Below are 19,358 nucleotides of genomic sequence, written 5' to 3'. Positions count from 1 at the left end.
TAAAAAGGGAGGATCAACAATCAAGAAAGTAAAAAAGGAGAATAAACGGAAAAAGAAACTCTAGCTAAAACCCCATTTGACTAAAAGGCTGCACAAAGTGCCAAATGTCATGCTAAGAAAGGAACGTAATCTCTATTTTAAGTTATTCAGAAGGCAGAGCTAAAATATTTTGCTGATAGCTGTAGTACAGAGCTCCTTGCATATCTTGCCAATAATGCAAAAATAGATCTACAAAAAATCACATATATCTTTTCATTTATTTCTTTTGCATTAACAATCTAGGTTAGAGGGATTTTTACATAGTAATACTAGGGACAATTAAGTCTGTTTAACACAGAGACAGATGCCAGATGTATGCATGTAACAGTTAGAGAGGAAGCATATGCATAGTATCAACTCTACAAATAGTCGGGCTCCCTAGGCACTCAACAGTTTTGAAGCTAAGGGAGGGAATATTTTTATGTTTTAACATGTTCTCTTGGTGGTAGCAAATTAGCTGCCTTTAGCTGGAAATGCAGAGAGTCACTTGAGAGTTTACAAATAAGTTTAGAGCTCTGCTAGACTGTTTCTTAGATACCTGAGAAGTGGGATACATACCATGTGTGTGCTCCAACAGATGGACTTCTTAAAAAAAAAAAAAAGGTTTGATTCTTTTTTTCCCTATAAGACAATTTTTTCTTACCTTAATTCCTCACAGAATTTGTTCAAAGTCAGACTGAGCCTTGGTTTTGGATATGGTGCTTCACACAAAACTTTTGGTTCCTTGGGAGTTAATCAGCTCTTTTTCCTAAAGAAAAACAAATCAAAGCTACATTTTTATTAGGAAACCCAGAAGCTGTTTTACAAAAACCATGCAGCAGATATCTGGGGGTCAGTTTTCTCTGCTTCTCATTATCTGTGATACTAAGAATTCAGGCCAGTAATAACTGTACAAGTCTCTTGCCTTTTCTTTCCAATACAACAAAAAGGCTGGGAGGAGAGAGACATATTAAAATCAAGAAATGAAATTCTAAATCAAGTAAATATAGTAAGAAGTTCCAGTAATTAAAAGGTCTCTAAATACCCCAAGAAAACTGAGCATGATCCATGTCTAGAATAAGTTTTACTGCATTTTACAGCATGTTCGCCCTATTTCTAGGGTTGTAGTACTTTACAGATTAAAGATTTTCTTAAAGGAAGTCAATAGATTGACACCGACTGACATATTTCTGAATCCTCCAGCAGCTTTAAAGATAGCAGCTGCATCTTTTACTTGCTTTACCTGAACAGTGTTTAGTTTATCTAATGTTTGGATAAGTAAACTGAAGGTACAGCTAACAGAAATTACCCTGGCTGCATCTTACTTGGTGGTGAAATTTGTAGCTAGTCTTCAAGTCAATCTTCAGGACTAAAATAGGTTTTTTATAAGAACATGGCCTAGATGAGGGATTGCTCGAGACCTGAAAACAGCTTCTAAGATAGCAGGCTTAAAAAGTGAAGACATTAGTGAAAACAATAGACACATAATGACAACATCTTTGGAAATAGTTCCCAAATTCTTCAAGATATGTTTTGTCACATCATTGTACTCTGACATCAATACAAAAGTTGAAGCTATAACAAATGCAAAGATGACAAATAAAAAGGTGACTCTCAGTTGAGCAGCTCAACTGCAACAAATAAAAGTAACTCTCAGGAGAGATTTTCTGTATTAATATTGTTAATATCTATGCAGGATACGTTAATGTGTATTTCGAGGATATGTTAATATCTATTTCGAGGATATGTTAATATCTATTTCAAGGATCTCCTTGATCCTTGAAATGTAAGAAAATGTTCTGGAGCTTAAGGTTGTTGATGAAGGATCTGGGGAAAGGAAGATGTGAATACTCCAAGTCATCTTCAACGTCTTTCAGAAATTCACTTACAGTTCATGAAGAACCTGAAAATATGGTACTAAATCTGTTTACATGTACAATTCCTTCTGCAAAATTAGTAATATTTAGAAAGATTCAAAAAAGGCATCCTTAATTATTCTTTCTGATTGATCTAATTGGAGCACTATCTAGGCAGAAAGCTAAGTAGAATAGCGTTATGAAGCTCAAATTCCTAAGGGAATGTGGGTGCTTCATAAAGTGGCATAATGGTAATCCCATTCTGCAAATCTTTTTTGAAGGTGGTAATAAAACACAACATCGGCAATCTACTAAACAATAGTCTAGGGCACAATCTAATCAAACAGTAACGAATATGTTACTCAGCATAGAGGAGAATCTATGAAGCTCTGAGATAACTTCTTTTTTCATAGGATAAATAACTTGCTTTTTTTCTGTATCTGTATGTCCAAGTGAGAGTTCCTTAGGAACCAGTGTGTTCCTTCAGGCATTCAAAATGAAGCACTTTTTGACACAAATTTTAATTCTTTAAAAAAGTAGTAGCTTGATATAAACTCGGTAGTACAATATTAAGGGATAACTAAAATTGATTTACTTTCACAAGAAAATAGCTCAGTGGAAAAACACCAGGAATCTGGTATATTTGCCTGGAGAACTTCGGGGGCTTTCTGAGAGCAGCATCACAAAAGTATTCTTCCTCATATTGTATGCATTGTACCTCCCATGAAGTCCAAAGTATATGACCCATATACAACATCAACCTTTTGAAGCAGAGAATGATACCCAATGGGCTTTTCCATCTATCAGTATAAAACAGACATTGTCTCATTATGTCTGGTAAAGGAGATTTTGAATGTAAATCCAGGCATACTGGCAAGAATGTGGAGAAAACTACTCTCTTTCACCAACGTGGTCAGATTTTGAATGGTAGAACATCCATACAGCCTTTAACCATTTTTTTGTGAGACTTTGCAAAGGAGAACAGATAGCATTTAAAAAGCTTCACTGCATTAATTCTGGTTTAGACAAAATCATGTTCCTATACAAAAACTGACAGACTTCCATTGAAGACAGTTCACCTATAGTCACGATGTAAACAGAGACATCAAAAGGATGTAGAAACAGATTTCTTCAGAAGCCTGTCATATCTCTTGCCTCAGTGGCACCCTCATCAGTCAATGTCTGTAAACAAGTTGTCATATTCAAATCTGAGACAAGCTTCCAAAGCAAAAAGCTTGGTGCCTTCTAATTAAAGATTTGTCTACTGGGATAATTGGCAACTGGTGAGGAAGGTTCAGTGGTGTAATCTGTAGCTAATAATTGGTGGCTTGATGGTGTGACAGATGGGGATATCTTCTTAAATTATGGAGCTTTTATACTGGTATCTTCAGGAAATGTCAACAGTGTTATTATAGATTCATTAATGTTGTCTTTCCTACCCATTCATTACTTTTGCTAGTCATAATCACTGTTACCTCTTGTCTGGAACTGTACAATCTATTGTTATTTGTATAAGATGCCTCACAGTGGGCCTGGTTAATAGTTAGATTCCTAAACATTGGCACAATACAATACACAGTATTAGTATTTATGAAATATTTCAATTTAGGTATGGAAATTATTGACATTATAGTCATGACTATCTCACAATAAAGTTAGCAAAAATAATGTGAACATCATGCAGATGTTGCAAATGATTGCACAAATTAAGTTAGATTTCAGATTTAAGAATCATTGCAACTTTAGGTGCCAGTGCTGGAAAAATCCCGCTGTTAAATCTGTGGAACTGCCTTGATCAAGAGTAGAAAAATATGCTATATTAAAAATGTTCTTTCTAACATATCCACAAGCCTGTTCTCTTCTGTTAATTACTGCAGTTTTGTTTCTCTTCTTTTCCAGGAAACTGCTTTCAGGATCTACAACAAATATTTACTGTTTAAAACTATGAATTTGTCATATTACTAAAGTTTCCCTGTAGCTTCCCAGCTAAGTGCAGGAGTGGCATAGCTAGCCCTTCTATGTTTCCTCTCTGCGGCCTCAGGCTAGGAAGAATTTTTCATGGTGGGATGTGGGAGAGCCCAAAATATCCTTTCATAACTGTCATATGGTCTTTTCACTGCAAATTAGAGTAGGTGACTGTCTGACTTACAAGCAAATATTGGAAACCAAAACCGGGTGTGCATTCTCAGCCTCTCTTTCTCCTCTGATAGGAGGAAATGAGATGCCCTTTTTACTAGTCAGACATCTTCAGTTCACTGCCAACTATAAAATTCCGTGTTTGTACCTTTGAGAAGCACGGTGAAAATTTTTAAGGGCCATGAGTTATGCGTGGGCCACAGATAGAAACCATTTTTCTGTTGTGGAAATTTTGAAATTGTTGTGAATTTTGGAAGCAGAGCCTATTCCTGTCTGTGACTCACAGGTCTGATTTGCCTCCAGAACAGCAAGGCAGAGGCCAAAGACCCATTGTTGGGATCTGTGGACCAGCCCGCTGTGAGGATGGAAAATTTTCAGGTAAAACAAATGTTTTCTTGCTCTTATGCTGTGTTTAAATTAAAAAAATCATGTGATTGCCATTCAATTTCAAACATGAGTTTAAAACATACTTCTGTAAGAAAAATATTAAATATTCTGTAGTGCTCCATGTAATTCTGAAATATTTGTCCAATATTTATGGCTTGGGACAAATGTGAACTAGAATTAAATCCATAGGCCCACCATCTTTTTTTATTACTTTTGAAGTGTTTTATGCCTTATCAATATAAAAATATATTCTCTTTATCCTGTGTCCAGAAAACAAGTAAACAAGCAAAAAACCAACCAACAATGGGGAAACTATGTAAGGATTGTAGACCTCAGAAGCTTGCAGCTATAATAGCAGGAAAAGACCACAAGATCCAAGAAGTTTAAAAAAGTGGCAGTCCATTCTCATTGTTCTGCCAGTCATTTTGCTAATCTGAGCTACATAATTGCTTTGCCTAACTGAAAGGAGCCTTTAAACAGACAAGCCAATATAAATACTCAGATTGGAGACAGCTCTGTTTAATAACAGCAAGCATGTGTATAGAAGTATTTGTTTACCTCTGCTCATTTATGTCAAAATCAATTGTAATTAAACAGGAATCCAACCACAGCAGTAGTACTTTAGCTGATTGTTCTCATCAGAAGTGTCATATAGCCCCAGTGTTTAGGACATTGCAAAGCAGCCCATTATTTTACCCCTGTAATAAATACCTACTCATAGTCTTTTCAGTTCTTTAGCAAAGGCAATTGCCTGTCTCAAGTGAAAAAGTAAGACACCATTTCATATCAATTCTGAGCGATTTTCGGTCTATCACAGGAATTACTGAAGTTCTGAAAGGCAGATTTCTATTCTCTATTAGACATTAGATGCCATTTATTGTCCATCTGTTTACACATATGTACAGAAAATACAGATCTTTTGTGTCTATTCAAGGAATTAAAATATACAAAGCGTGCTTTATTTTATTAGTCTAAAGCAAGTACTGAGTTTTTTTTTTTCTTTTTCCTAAATAGTGTGTTTGTGGTTGGACCAGAGAAATATAAGCTACAGAGGATTTTACACCTTGTTTCAGTATTGAGTATATTCTAAATGGAAATATTTTCAATAATGGACACAAATGCACAACATCAAGGTTGAAATGAACAAATCTCCTAGGGAAGTCAGTGTCAACTCCATGCATGCATTTAAAGACAAATCTTTTTCTTTGTAATGTGAAACAAGGGTCAGCAAACGTGCATTACTGTTCACTCTGTAATGCAATGAATAACGGAGCATTTCAAGAGTCACGGTAGATTTTATCAGCAATGTGAAATAGCATGCTTCAAAAAAAAAGAACACATACATTTTGGAATGGGTCCTCCAGTGTATTTTTAATTTGTAGCTGTTAGTTGAGAGCCATTCCAGTCAAATGAGTCAGCCAATGAGCCACTCCTGACAATTTATGTTTATTTTTTAGCTTCCATATTCATAGAAGAGAAGGGAGAAAAGGTCAGTTAGAAGGAGGTATTTATGTGACAGAAAAACCTACGCACTGAAAGAGGAAAAAAGAAAAAAGAGTTAAATAAGCAAGATATCTGAAAGACAGGCTAGCATTTCCCAGGACAACAAAAAAATAGCAAAAGCTACTGACAGTTTAAAATAGTGAAAGTTATTCGTATACTTACCTAGACATACTCTTACTTAGCCGTCATCAGTGGACATATGGTAATACAAAGCTACATTTTTTAATATTTTGTGAGTACAAAGTTTGTAGAAAAGAATGCACTTGAATGACCATTTACCAGGTCAAATCTTACAAATTATAATGATCTGAACTCCGTCTGCCTTGTTTAACTTAAAATACAATTTGATAACATCATTTACAGGTTTGGGTAGGAATATGATTGTAAACGTCTAGGTCTAGGTCTATGTCAATGTATGTGTTCAGTCTTGTGTATAGGGGAAATCAGACATTAAATATATGTAAATGCACATATTTGCTTTTTTATATATGTATGTAAATATATGTATATACATATATATTTAAAATCTGGACATTTACTATTACTTTATATGGAACACTTTGATACAGAGTATAACGTTCATCTTATAAACACAGTACTGAAATATTTAATGAAAATGTTTGTATGCTGATGTTTTCTGTACATGGAATGTTTACTTCTCATTTGCTTATCTGCTTTGTGTGTGTATGTGTAATTTAGATAATTAGAGTACAGTTAAATTAAAAAAAAAGTGTTTATTAACTCAGTTTGGCTACTTTGAGTCACTGTTAAGAAAAAAAAATCTTGAGTTTCTCCTTTGTTATCATTATGCAAATTTCATATAATTAGTGAGTCAAACTAAGATAACTCAGTTTTAGCCACTGAAAGGAGCCAGCTATCTAAAGCATTAATTAATTAACTTTATAGTACAATATATTTAGAGTGAAATCAGTACCCATAATTAATTTTGTTCATAATATTTATGAATTAACAATAGCACAATAAAAGTATATTTTGCTTTAAGCTTGCTACAGAAAGCAGAAGTTAAATATAGCTCCTCTGGTAATATAGAATAAATATGTAAGAAATATCTTATGACACACCAAAATACATACCTTGCACTGCATTTTGTATGTTGCCAACGTAACTGTCATCCTACACCATCTTAAATTTCTATCCAGTATACATTTCCTATCTAGGTGACTGTTGTTTCCAGATAACTTGTTTCCTTTTCTTTCTACAGCTGATAATTTAACAATTCTATTTCAGTGTATGTTCTCCCCTAAGTGCATAAAGCGCTTTGGACTGTTTAGCCTTAAAGGTCCAGAGCGTTCGGAAAACCTCTAGGCTGCTTCTGTTTATTGTACACACTTGCACAGTTGAAGGTTTATTTTCAACAGGAGGGAGACAAGTATAAAGACCAATGATGCATATCACTCTACCAGCACATCTTGCTGTACAACACAGTGTATGACCTATTTTACATATATATATTTATATTTATATATTTCCCTTTCAATTGATTCTATTTTCTCATGTATACTAATTTGGCCCTTGGTGGTGATAGTTCACTTCATGTTTATAGTTTCTGCTGCTAGTACAAAAGCGCCTGTTCAATTTTCTTCACTGTCTGCTAGCTGCAGCAGTCAAAATTACAGGCTAATGATGAGACGGGCAGCTTATAATGTATGATAATCAATACTCAAAATTCGTTTCCTATGATGTGACATAAAAGAGTGAAGAAACACAGATTTTCAAGACTAGAGCACCAAAGCTCATGCAATGCAGGTGTTTTTTTTTTCACTTCATATTTAATTCAGTCGCTGCTAGAATGCCCAGGGAGCAGAAATGGAAAGTTGTGTGAGTATGAATGCAAGCATAAAAACTACTTCAGCAAATACAGGAAATAAGAAGGGGAAGGAAGATACGGCATGCAATATATATAACATATATATATGCTATATGATGTATATCTCTTTTACTTAGAGATTGCCAGCAAACTTTGTATTTTTATTGGCAGTAATTAATAATGTAAACACTGTGTAAGAGTTATCTTCATAGCCAGCGTATGTGTATGCAACATGCATAAGAGCTAACAATTTAAAATCTTAGAACATAACTTTGTTATAACAAAATAAACCTAATCAGTCTTGAAAATCTCAAAAGATAGGTTTTGGCACAGTACTGAATACCTAGTGTAGTTAACTTACTTGCAATGGCTGAGAACTTCTTTGATCTTTACTTTTCATCTTAAGTTTGTTAATTTCAATATCAGTTCAGGAAATAATTTTTTCTTTTTTTTTTTTTAAATACAGTTCAGTCAAGTTTTAGAATAAGAGACAGTGTTAAAATAGAATTTCCTAGTTGCATATTTCATATGCATACGTATATATGTTGTCAATGTAAATAGCAGATACATATTATATACATATAGGAATATTTATTCAATGTATTTTAAGATAATATTACACAAAACTACTGCCTAAAAGGGACGAAGGGTTTCTCTTCTACAGATGGTCTTTTTGTGCTTTAACGAAATAGACTGTAGTGTATTGAAGTCTTCCCAGTTGCATCCACTGTTGGTCTTCAAAACACAATGAGTTCTTGAAACATTAAATATGGTTAGAAAGTTTTAAGAGAAGTGATACTTTTTTTTTTTTTTTTTTTTTTCTCTGAGAAAGAAAGGAGCAAAGAGGAGTCCTGCTTTGGCGGAATAATTGAAAAGAGAGAGAGCAGCAGAGAGAAGTGCTGGTCCATTGATTGTGCAGTTCTGAGCATTTTACGGTAGCTAACATGCAGCAGGTTTTTATTTCCATCTTTTGTTAAAAGGAGACCAAAGTTATTTACAAAAATTCATGCAAAGGATAGTCAAGTTTACAAAACAAATGTTAGTTGAAATACTGATAATTGTTTAGGGAAATCTTTAAAAGTAGCAGAAAACTTTTCCTCAGCATTGTCATGAATGACAATAAATATTTTCAAGAGAAAAATTATTTTAGATATGGTTAGAGAAAAATCCTAAACATAATAGCTATTATTTCTCATTATTGCATAGGTCCACTTTTAAAGCTAGACACTGAGCTTGCCACAAATCTACTCTGCAGGATTAGGAGGAAGAGAAGAAGAAAAAAATAGTTAATAGCATGCATTTGCAAAATTTAAAGTTCTAGAACTAACATTGAAAAGGTTGGGCTCGGGGCATTTTTTGGTTTACTTCTGTTGGATTTCTGTGATAAAGCATTATCAAACCTGGCTAGTATATCTATTGCCCATCCAGTGCTAAAGCTTGGAATCTTTCTTTCCAATGGTTTTGCCCCATCTGCCTTTTAAAATATATTGATTTGTTTCAGGTTTTTTGAGTTTTATGTTTTCCTTTTTTAAGAGAGACAGAGAAAGTAGCAATTTCACTCGGCTTTTTTAAGCAGTAGCTCGATGCTGTAGAAGCTGTGGAAAACTAGATACAGAGAACTTTAGTGGAGGTGAACTAATGGGTGGAATGAGGTGTATAGCAATGTCCATTTTTTGTGTGTCTCCCTTTTCATTAAGCAATTGTCACCACATATGTTGTCTCTATGGCTATGCATACCAACGCCATCTCAAACGAAGTAAAATCAAACATCACAAATTCAAATCTCTTCCTTAAACTTTTCTCAGTTCTGTCACTGCACTACAGTCCCTGGGATGAGGTTTTTTTTTACTCTTGCTTTTCATTACGATTAGTCTTAATTTTTACCGTACGCTAAAACCAGCATGCAGCTTACTTTTCCTTGGAGGTCATAGAATCATACAATGGCTTGGGTTAGAAGGGACCTTGAAAGACCATCTAGTCCAACACCCCTGCTATGTGCAGGAGTAATTTTAACTAGAACAAGTTGTTCAAAGCCCCATCCAACCTGACTTTGAAATCTTCCAATCTACCACAACTTTCTTGGGAAACCTGTTCCAGTGTCTCGCCACCCTCATATTAAAGAGTTTCTTCCTCATGTACAATCTAAGTTTACCCTCTTACAGTTTATGCAGCCCAGGATACAATTGGCTTTCTGGACTGTGAGCACACATTTACAGGTCATGTCAAATTTTTCATCCACCAGCATCCCCAAGTCCTCCTCCACAGGCTGCTCTCAATCCATTCATCCCCCAGTCTGTATTGATACTGGTGATTTCGCCAACCCTCATGCAGGACCTTGCACTTGGCCTTGTTGAACTCCATAGGTTTGCACTAGCCCACCTCTCAAGCCTGTCAAGGTCCCTCTGATGGCATCCCTTCCCTCCAGTGTTTTGAATGCACCACACAGATTGGTGCCATCAGCAAACTTGCTGAGGGTGCATTCAATCCCACGGTCCACTTCACTGATGAAGATATTAAATAATGTTGTCCCAGTGTGGACCCTTGAATGACACTATTCGTTATTGGTTTCCACTTGAACATTGATCCATTGACTACAAGTCTTTGCATGTGGCCATCCAGCCAGTTCCTTATCCATCTAACAGTCCATCCATCAAACCTGTATCTCTCCAATTTAGCAGCAACAATATTGTGCAGGACCTTATCAAAGGCCTTACAAAACTCTAGGTAGATGACATCCACAGCTCTTCCCTTTTCCACTGATGTAGTCATTCTATCACAGAAGGCTACTAGATTAGCCAGACACAATCTGCCCTTGGTGAAGCTGTGTTGGCTGTCTCTAATTACCTCTCTGTCTTCCATATGTTTTGATATATCTCCAGGAAGATCTGTTCCATGATCAGGCACAGAGGTGTGGCTGACTCACCTCTATGAATTTTCTATTTAAAGCCTTTCTGTTACACTCTTTTCCTCAAAAAACACTCTGTATTCTCCTTGCCCTGTACCACATTCTGTCTTGCTTTTAATATTTTTTTCAGGTTTACACCAGTCTCAGATTTTAAACTCAAAGAAGAGAGAACATATACAGAATGACACTTTTTCACTGAACTGTAGCTAATTAAATTATCTCACCCTGACTTAACTGATTATTGCGACATAGCACAATTTTATTTAAATTTGAATCGCATTTATTCATGTCTTTTTAGAACAGTTAAAGCTGTTCACACTATTGGATTCTCATAGATCACCTTTGCTGTTTCTTCTGTGCCAGAATTGTGCAGTGCAACTGTTAAGAATCTGGTGGTGATATTATAAGGTTACTAGGAATTTATTTTCTAATTTAGAAAGATGATGATCACTTCAATTTTTTGGATCTTTGGGTCAATAAGTTTGTTCTGCTTTTCTGAAGACCCGCTGGGCATGTCTCTGTGTGTGTTTCATCTTTACATTTAAAGATAGATACACTCAGAGTTTTTTGTCTAACTGGGATTCCAGGCATTTTGTAAATACTAAATTCCTCAAATATAATGAACATTTGAACCCATCTGCACATTTTGTGGAAGAAAATACTTTATAGCTAAAGACCAGTGTATAAGAAATTGAAACATAGAGATGATAAAAGGATTTATTCTGTCAGTATTCAATAGAGAGTACTGAGAAGAAGAAGAAGAAAGCAACTTGGATCAGAGTTGTGTCTTTCTAAACAGACAGATTGAAGGGGTATTTCTGTAATTTTCCTTATCCCTGACATTGGGTTGGAGTCATGTGTACAATTATAAAATGGTAAATGTTGGCCCAAATACATTTTATTACTGTAAAATGACAGGCAAGATGAAGTTTTTTAAGCAGAAAGTTTTCTTTGAATTGTAAAACAGGAAGTATCAAAATCTATGTTCTAAAAAGGTAGTGAATTAAAAAAAAAAGTTACTTAACTATATTCTTTGAGAGAAATAAGAATATACAAATCGTACTTGAAAACATTATCAGTTCAACTAATGTGTCATAATTTGTCATTCTTTTAAATTGTATGTATTGAGCAAATCCATTTTCACTTACTTGCAACAAAACAAAAAAAGGGGAAAACTGATTATATGATCCATTCTCATGTCTAATAAAATTGCAATATGCACTTTTTGACAAACTTATACTTAATGTATACTGATGGAAAACTCTGGTTCTCTGTTCTCAGGAGGAAAAGTAGGCTTTTCAAGAAAACCTTTTTATTTTGTGACTGTCACACAAAGTAACAATTATAAACTAAATGGAGGTGACAAAATTGAAAAGCCAGCTTGCCGATTTTTATGAAGTGTTTGTATTTCCAGAAAGGCAGTCATTGCTCAGTTATTTGATTTGAAAAATTAATCCTGATAATGCCTTTTGAGTTCCTTAAGTACTGTTCACTTGTTTCTAGGATGAGTTTCACAGAACAAAGTCTAACAGATTTCTACAGCAGATTAGTTTACAGATGAAGCTCAATTCCACTGAGAATGGTTCTCTAATGACCCCTTTATGCTTCCATTGGGCTGTGTGAATGCTTTAGTACATAGAGAACAGAGCTAAATAAATCTATTGTCTCAACTAGCAGGTTTATGCAATCTTTCTGAAATATTTTAATTATAGCTTCTTCTTTTTTCGCCATAATTAAGAAACCAGATGTCAAGTAAGCCTATAACATGTTGATCATAGCCTATCCATTAGTTTAAAAAAATCCACTTATAATTAGATTTTCTTTCTCTTTCTCCTTTGTTTTACAGAGCAAGAAGAATGTGTTAACTGCACAGATGAATGCAGAGTGCTTGGTCATTCTGACAGATGTTGGATGCCACAGTTCCCTGCAGCCAGTCAGGCTGAGAATGCAGATTATCGCACAAATCTCTTTGTACCCACAGTTGAAGCTAATGTTGAGACTGAGACATATGAAACTGTGAATCCCACCGGGAAGAAGACTTTTTGTACCTTTGGGAAAGACAAGAGAGAGCACACTATTCTCATTGCCAATGTTAAACCTTACTTAAAAGCCAAACGTGCCCTGAGTCCTCTGCTTCAGGAGGTTCCCTCAGCATCGAGCAGCCCAAACAAGACATGCATTGAGCCTTGCACCTCAACAAAAGGACCACTGGATGGTAGTGAAGTGAAATCAGGAGCCTTTGCTGAATCAAGCAGCCAGTACTTGTCAACTGACAGTCAGTATCTATCACCTAGTAAACAGTCAAAAGACACTCCCTTCATTGCATCAGATCAGATGGCTAGGGCCTTTGCAGATGTGCATTCCCGAGTGAGCCGAGACTCAAGTGAGATGGACTCTGTTCTGGAGCAGTTAGATCGTTCAACCCGGGATCTAGGCAGAGAGTCGGTGGATGCCGAGGAAGTTGTGAGAGAAATAGACAAGCTCTTGCAGGACTGTCGGGGAAGCGACCCTGTGGCCGTCAGAAAGTGAGGGGGAAAATAAGGACAGGCTGGCAGTTGTGTTCCACTTCTGCTGATTAAGAGTAAATCATTAAGTAAATCCCCTGGTTGTAACAGATTTACAGGAATGAAGGAAGACCAATGCTGCTTTAAGGCTTTTAGTGAACATCTGAAGTGCCCACAAGTATGTTCTTTTCACTGCTCTTTCTTTTTGACAGATGACACTGGTTTAATTTTGTCCAAACTTTCATTAGGACAGAGTCAAGTACACTAAGAACAAAATGAAAGAAGGAAAGATGGTGCCATTTTGACAATCTGATAGGAAGGTATGAGAAAGGTGAAATGGAAATACGTCTAATATTTTAAGACTGTCCTCAATAGCTGATGCTGACTTTACTGTTTACGTATAAACCCCAAGAAAAACAGGGTTGAATAATTCTGATCTGTGGTCGATTTCCAGCAGTCACCACAGACTTCTACTGAAAGTCCTAAAATGAGTTCTTGTAGTAGTCCAAGTGACACCAAACATTAACATTCATTTGTGGTAAAAATTTATGTACAAAGTTACCTGCCACAAATATGATCAAAAAAAAAAAAAAAAAAAAAAAAAAAGAACAATAAAACAAAAAACCCATTCCAGATCATTATTCAATGAAACATATCCTGATCATTATAAAACACCTCATATCCTATTAAGGTAAAATGTAAAATGATATAGTCCATCTTGTCCTGCACAAACATAAGCTAATTCACTTGATAAAAAAGAAAAAAAAAGATTTTAATATCATTTAGCATTTTAGTGTCCAACAAAACTATAAATAGTTAGCAGTAAGTTTTAAAAAAAATAAAGTAAAATAAAGTTTGAATAAAACCCAACTTGTGTTTAAGGGTAACACACAAAATAACATTATTAACACTTTTTTATTCATTTGTGGACACTAAAATAGCTCAGGAAAGTGAAAATGTCTTAGACATCCACAAAAATCACATGATCATTTAAATGTGCAAATGTAAGAAGATTCAGTGTGTTTACATCAAATGACATATTTTTATTGATTTATTGCAGATTCAGTGCATATGAGCCAAATTGTTGAGTGTATAAGAGCTATATTGTGTATTTTATTAAATTAATATATAGTTGTGTTGCAAAAATATTTGGGCTTATATTGTAAATGGCAAGTGTTGCCTCAGTAGCTGTCGAACTCTATGAGTTTTGTTTTTTCCTGCTTCCTTTTCTCCATGGATTGTGGGAAGCAGCGCCTCAGAGCAAAGTCTCTTGTTTAATGTATGGTCTACGAAGTACTGCAGTACATAATCTGTTCAAAATGTGTTTGAGTGAGCTGATGGAGCTAACTGAACGGCCTACAAATACATCCATCAGTCATTGTTATGTGCAAGTCCTTGTAGAAGCTTCTATTGCAAACCCCTGTTTAAATTACACTTGAACCAACATCTGGAACTTCCTTGTTTTGTTTTGTTTTGTTTTGTTTTTTCCAAACACATGCAGCCTATTTAATGTAGTGTATTTGATTAACATCCAAAGAGATGCCACTATTTTCAAAGTTTTGGTATTACGGTCATAGAGCTGAAAAACATATTAATGCCAATGTGGCATGAACAAGAGTTTATCTGATTCTTTAGAATGTGCAATTTCTTACTGCAGTTTTAGATATACATTGTTTATTTTGGGGGGTTGGGGGGGGGAGGAAGAGAGGGGGGTTTTTTTAGTTTTCATTGAATGGTTTTCATTCATCCTGAAAAGTATTTGCAGAATAACTTGGGATATAGTTTCTACTTTTTACTATTTTTTTCTAAGGGTGTTTTTAGTGCATTTGAAAAATTCAAAATTGCCTTCAGATCAAAGTTAAAAAATAACTCACATTTAAAATGAACTTGCACAGAACAAGAACCAACAGAAGAATATAATGTTTAGCTCAGGATTTGTCTGTTACATACTTCAGATACTCTGTTGGAAATACCACTCTGGTGCATGGTTTTAAAATGGTGTATTTGGTTTATTAAATGTAATCTGTACTTTACAAACATATATAAGATGTTGGCAATCTCAAATCCCACAAAGCCATAGTTTTTGTCAGTTCAAGAAAGAAAGTTGACCCAACAGCCTGTTTTGATGTTGGGATTGCTGTTAAATGGTGATTTTAGCTAGTCAGTCCTACAATGAATTGCCTTTGGGAGACAACCATTCTGACACTTTGCTTTTAGCTCCTCCTGTTAAAAAAAGGCTACAATTACATGTAAAGAAAAAAGGATCTTGTACATGTTTTATCAAGCTACTCTCCATGTTTTGGACAATTTATGTATCTAAAATGTAGTGTTGTCTGTGTTATATATTTTTTTCTTTTTTTGGCCAGGAGACAAGAGATTGGTTTTGCTTGATAGCTTGATAGTTTGAAATTCCATAGTGGAGAGGATTTCTTATTGTTTATCAGTCTCTTATACGTATTTCTGTGGTGCCCGTCACTTCAGTGTCTGTGCACCAAGTCTTTAGCTCTGCCAGTGAAATCCATTATTCAGCAAAATCTAAGCCAGTATGTAAATGCAGTCAAGTGATGGAGATTTGTGTATTTTATAAATGATTTTAACACCGAGTAACCAATTGTACAATTCATTGTATGTTTCTGAAGACATAAATCCACAATCTTCTGAGAAAGGGCTGCGCCAATGTAAGAGGAATTTACCTTAAGGCTCTCTGTCACTAGTGATTTACTAGCTTTAGCTGTTTAACACATTATCTGTATTTAGTAGTGATTATTTATTTACCACTCTAAGGTAATTCAGAATTCATGACTCACAGCTTTATAGAAGAGTTTAGAAAATCTTGTTTTTATTTAATTTGGCTGACAACTGCCTTGTGCTGTAGATCTCTGGCATACTTCTTCCAGTAAGGATATCCCAGATTAAGAAATCGTTTTCACAATTTAGAATGGATACATAACAAACCAATAAACCAGCAGAGCTTATGCAATGTGAGTTTTGCTGGCTCAGTCTAAATTAACATGATTGTGCGTGAAGGAAGGAATACACACAAAAGAATTAAGAAAGTATTTTTTCTCCATGGTATCTCTACTATCACCACTGGAGAAAGAGGCAGAACTGAAAGATAAAGCTTATGAGTTATTGCTCTCATTCCTTACATACATGTTTTATAAGACTATAAGAAAATATCTGCCATATGGCTATAAAGAAAATGGCAGAGTTATTGGAGGCAAGTAACAAAATTGTGTTGTACACTGTGAATAGCAAATAAGGTATTCTGTTTTTCTGTTATTAATGAAAGCCAGCAACTGGGAAACTGGAAGTTCCTTTAACAACTGGCCAACCAAATCAGGATTTCAAATGAGACTTTTTTTTTCTGTGAGGTTTTGGTTTTTTTTTGTTTGTTTGTTTGTTTGTTTGTGTTGTTTTGTGGTTGGTTTTTTTTTTTCCTTGGCATACTTATCAAGAAAGAGATTCTTCTGAAATGTGATTTGCCCTTGAGAATATAGGTCTCCCACTTCAAATTACTCCTAGAAGTCAAACATTGCTTATATTGGAGCAAGATACATCATTCAAATAAACTTCCAATCTTCTTGCTGTCCAGTGGAAGGGAAATTGCTGAGGTCAAGAAGGAGTCTGAAGCCTAAGATAGTATACTCATTATTGTCTAATTACTTTCTTTTGACATCAGACAGTTGTTATTTATATTGTATTAATTCAAATGGGAGTTTTGGCTATCAAGATTTGTTGATTTGAAGTGTAATTGAATGAAACCTGATTCAGGTTTTGCCTTCTCTGGCCCAATTGTGATACAGGTTGGCATTCTCATTTACCAGGCCCTGTCTTCCCATATGGCTCAAAGTTGCACCAATGACAGGTGAATGACACAAAAACCCCCAAACAAAAGCAGCATACATTGTATGGATTATCTCAACCGCTATTGTTTAATGGCTGTGTTTAATGTGACCTATCTGGAAAATGAGGACTACGAATAAAAAGCAATTACTAATAGTGGTGTTGCCTGCTTTTGCATTCATTAACACAAAAGAAATGTGTTAAACACTGCATACCACAGGGAGCCTGATGGTAATTACTTTGGAAAAGCAACTTGTGGCAATGCGGCTGTTACAGCTAGTTATCAGATTGCCAAAAAAATGACAGTTCCTGCTTCATTTATTAGAAATGTGCAACCGTTTTCTCTCAACAGGAAGGTGGTGAAGAGTTTTCATCAAGCTGGGTAGGTTTATCTTTTAAGCAGCTGATGCGCTGAATCCCTACAGGCTGTTATTTGTTCGTAGAAACATGGAGCTGAATAAAGGATATACTGGTTTAGTACACTGGTGCGAGTTCACCAAACACATTACAAATGAGGGTGTATGTTCTCAGAGACTATCAGCCCAACATGAAAGACCAGAACATTGCTTGAATATAGAGGTAGAGAAAAAAACATGAATAATATAAAGGGTTAGGTTTTTTGTTTGTGTGTATGTGTTTGCTTAAACATTTCTTTCTTAAGAGCTTGAGTAATAAAGGTAAAAATTTTTTTTCATATTGCTGTAAACAATGTGACTAAATGCTAGGAAAAATATGACTAATTTCTATGTCTGGTTGTTTTGTCTGTTTTGCTTTTACAATTTAACATTTTTGTTAATCTTTTTTTTTTTTTTTGTTCTTTTTGAACATCATGATCAATCCATCAGAATATGTGGCCCCTTCTGTCTATTCCCATATGATTATAGTAATAACATACCAAATAGTGTGAAGTCTCTACACCAGATTATTTGGGGTTTTTTTGAGGTTTGGTTTGGGATTTTTTTGTTTATTTGTGGGGTTTTTTACTAATATTTAAGTGAATAGGCATTGCTTTTCACAGCTAAATAGAATTTTAGTTTGTTCAGATTACTACAGAAATAATGAAGATATGTGCTAGTTATGCAGGCAGAATTACCTTTTACCCATTGCATGTTTTGTGCAAGTCTCTTTGCCAGAAACAAAATCAGCCTGCATCTAATTAGCTGGCTATCCTCAGCACAGAACCCCACCATGCTTTTCTTCCCTTCCTACATATATTTGTTTTTCTACGGGCTGAATTCCAAAATCTAGCAAGCCACTGTCTGTACAGAGTCCTGCCAGAATGTGAAGCTGCTGAAGGCCTCACTGGACACAGGATGTTGCTCTTACTGTCTTCAACTGTGTGTGATTCAGAGCTTGGCTGGATCCACAGCATACGTAGAATAAGTCATAAACCAACCTGGCTTTTCTTTACTTAGAATACAGAGTCATTGATTTCTCATTTGGAAAATGGTCAGTCTGTCAAACAGAGATTCTTAGATCTCCTTTAAGCCAACCACATATAACTGCTTCAGGGTGTTCACTCATGGGATAAATACCCTATCCTTATCCTTTATTGAGTCTAAGACTTGAAAGCAGCTGAAAGATTATTTCTTCAGTTAGTAATGTTTTCCCTAAAAATTAAATTTTCCCAGTAGAAAGAAGGGACAGGTCTCTGCTGCATGTATAGCTTGATTTGTGAACGGTCACCTTAGTATCAGTAGCGCATGCAGAAATCGATCAGTGAATTAATGAGCCATCTAAGAATTTTCTGAGATATATATTCCATAATGCATATGTTATGACTCAGGGAAGAGAGCAAAGTATCTTGGTTTATTTATTGCTGATGGTCCCTGATAATGCCTAGCTCACAAAAACATTTAGTTCAAGTTTTGGGGAAACATTTTACTCTGATTGGGAGACCAATTTCTTTTTAATACATATATATATTTTTATTTTTTTTTTACCTAAATATATGCTGGTAAAATTGTGGACCTTTTGTTAGTTTTAAAAGTGAAAGTAGTGTTCTGATATGGTTCCCTCCTTTAGGTTCTTTGGGCTACAGATAATAACTTTTATTTGAACAAAACTCTAAAACATTCATAAACATTCTGTAACTTATCTTGCAAAGAAACAAGTGTATAGACATGTCTTGAAACATAGATTGTTGAACAACGGATTTAGATTTTTACCTACTGAGAAAGGAATAATTAAAATTCCATTTCTGAAAACATATTGTTTTCAGAAACAATTCTTCCAATTATTCCAGAGAGTTGAATACTAACTCTCTAGAAATATTATGAAAGTGAACTTAATAAACTACTGCCAGAGAACTAGGTTATCTTCAAAGTTTTTCAAGTTAAAACCAACACTGAAGTTGCATTTGGAAATCAGCTGGT

General features: G+C 35.1%; 1 protein-coding gene across 6 annotated transcripts in view; it reads left to right on the top strand.

The window, feature by feature from the left end:
- Positions 1-17,139, top strand: part of PCDH17 (protocadherin 17) — a 100,170-nt gene extending 83,031 nt beyond the window's left edge. For 3 of the 6 annotated variants that reach the window (XM_030476322.2, XM_030476320.2, XM_030476321.1), the window contains exons 5-6: positions 4,314-4,388; positions 12,480-17,139. In XM_030476322.2, the coding sequence (XP_030332182.1) occupies positions 4,314-4,388; positions 12,480-13,162 (758 nt within the window). In that variant the 3' untranslated portion in view covers positions 13,163-17,139. Of the gene's footprint in view, positions 1-4,296; positions 4,389-8,560; positions 8,630-12,479 lie in introns of those variants that run through there. The other 3 variants (XM_030476325.1, XM_030476326.1, XM_030476324.1) reach the window with 3 other exon arrangements.
- The last annotated feature ends 2,219 nt before the right edge of the window (positions 17,140-19,358 follow it).

This window comes from Strigops habroptila, chromosome 2 (genome assembly GCF_004027225.2).
Source record: "Strigops habroptila isolate Jane chromosome 2, bStrHab1.2.pri, whole genome shotgun sequence".
In the NCBI taxonomy this organism is placed as follows: Eukaryota; Metazoa; Chordata; class Aves; order Psittaciformes; family Psittacidae; genus Strigops; species Strigops habroptila.
The sequence above is the reverse complement of the archived record's forward strand: the minus strand, read 5'-3'. Positions and strand labels throughout refer to the sequence as shown.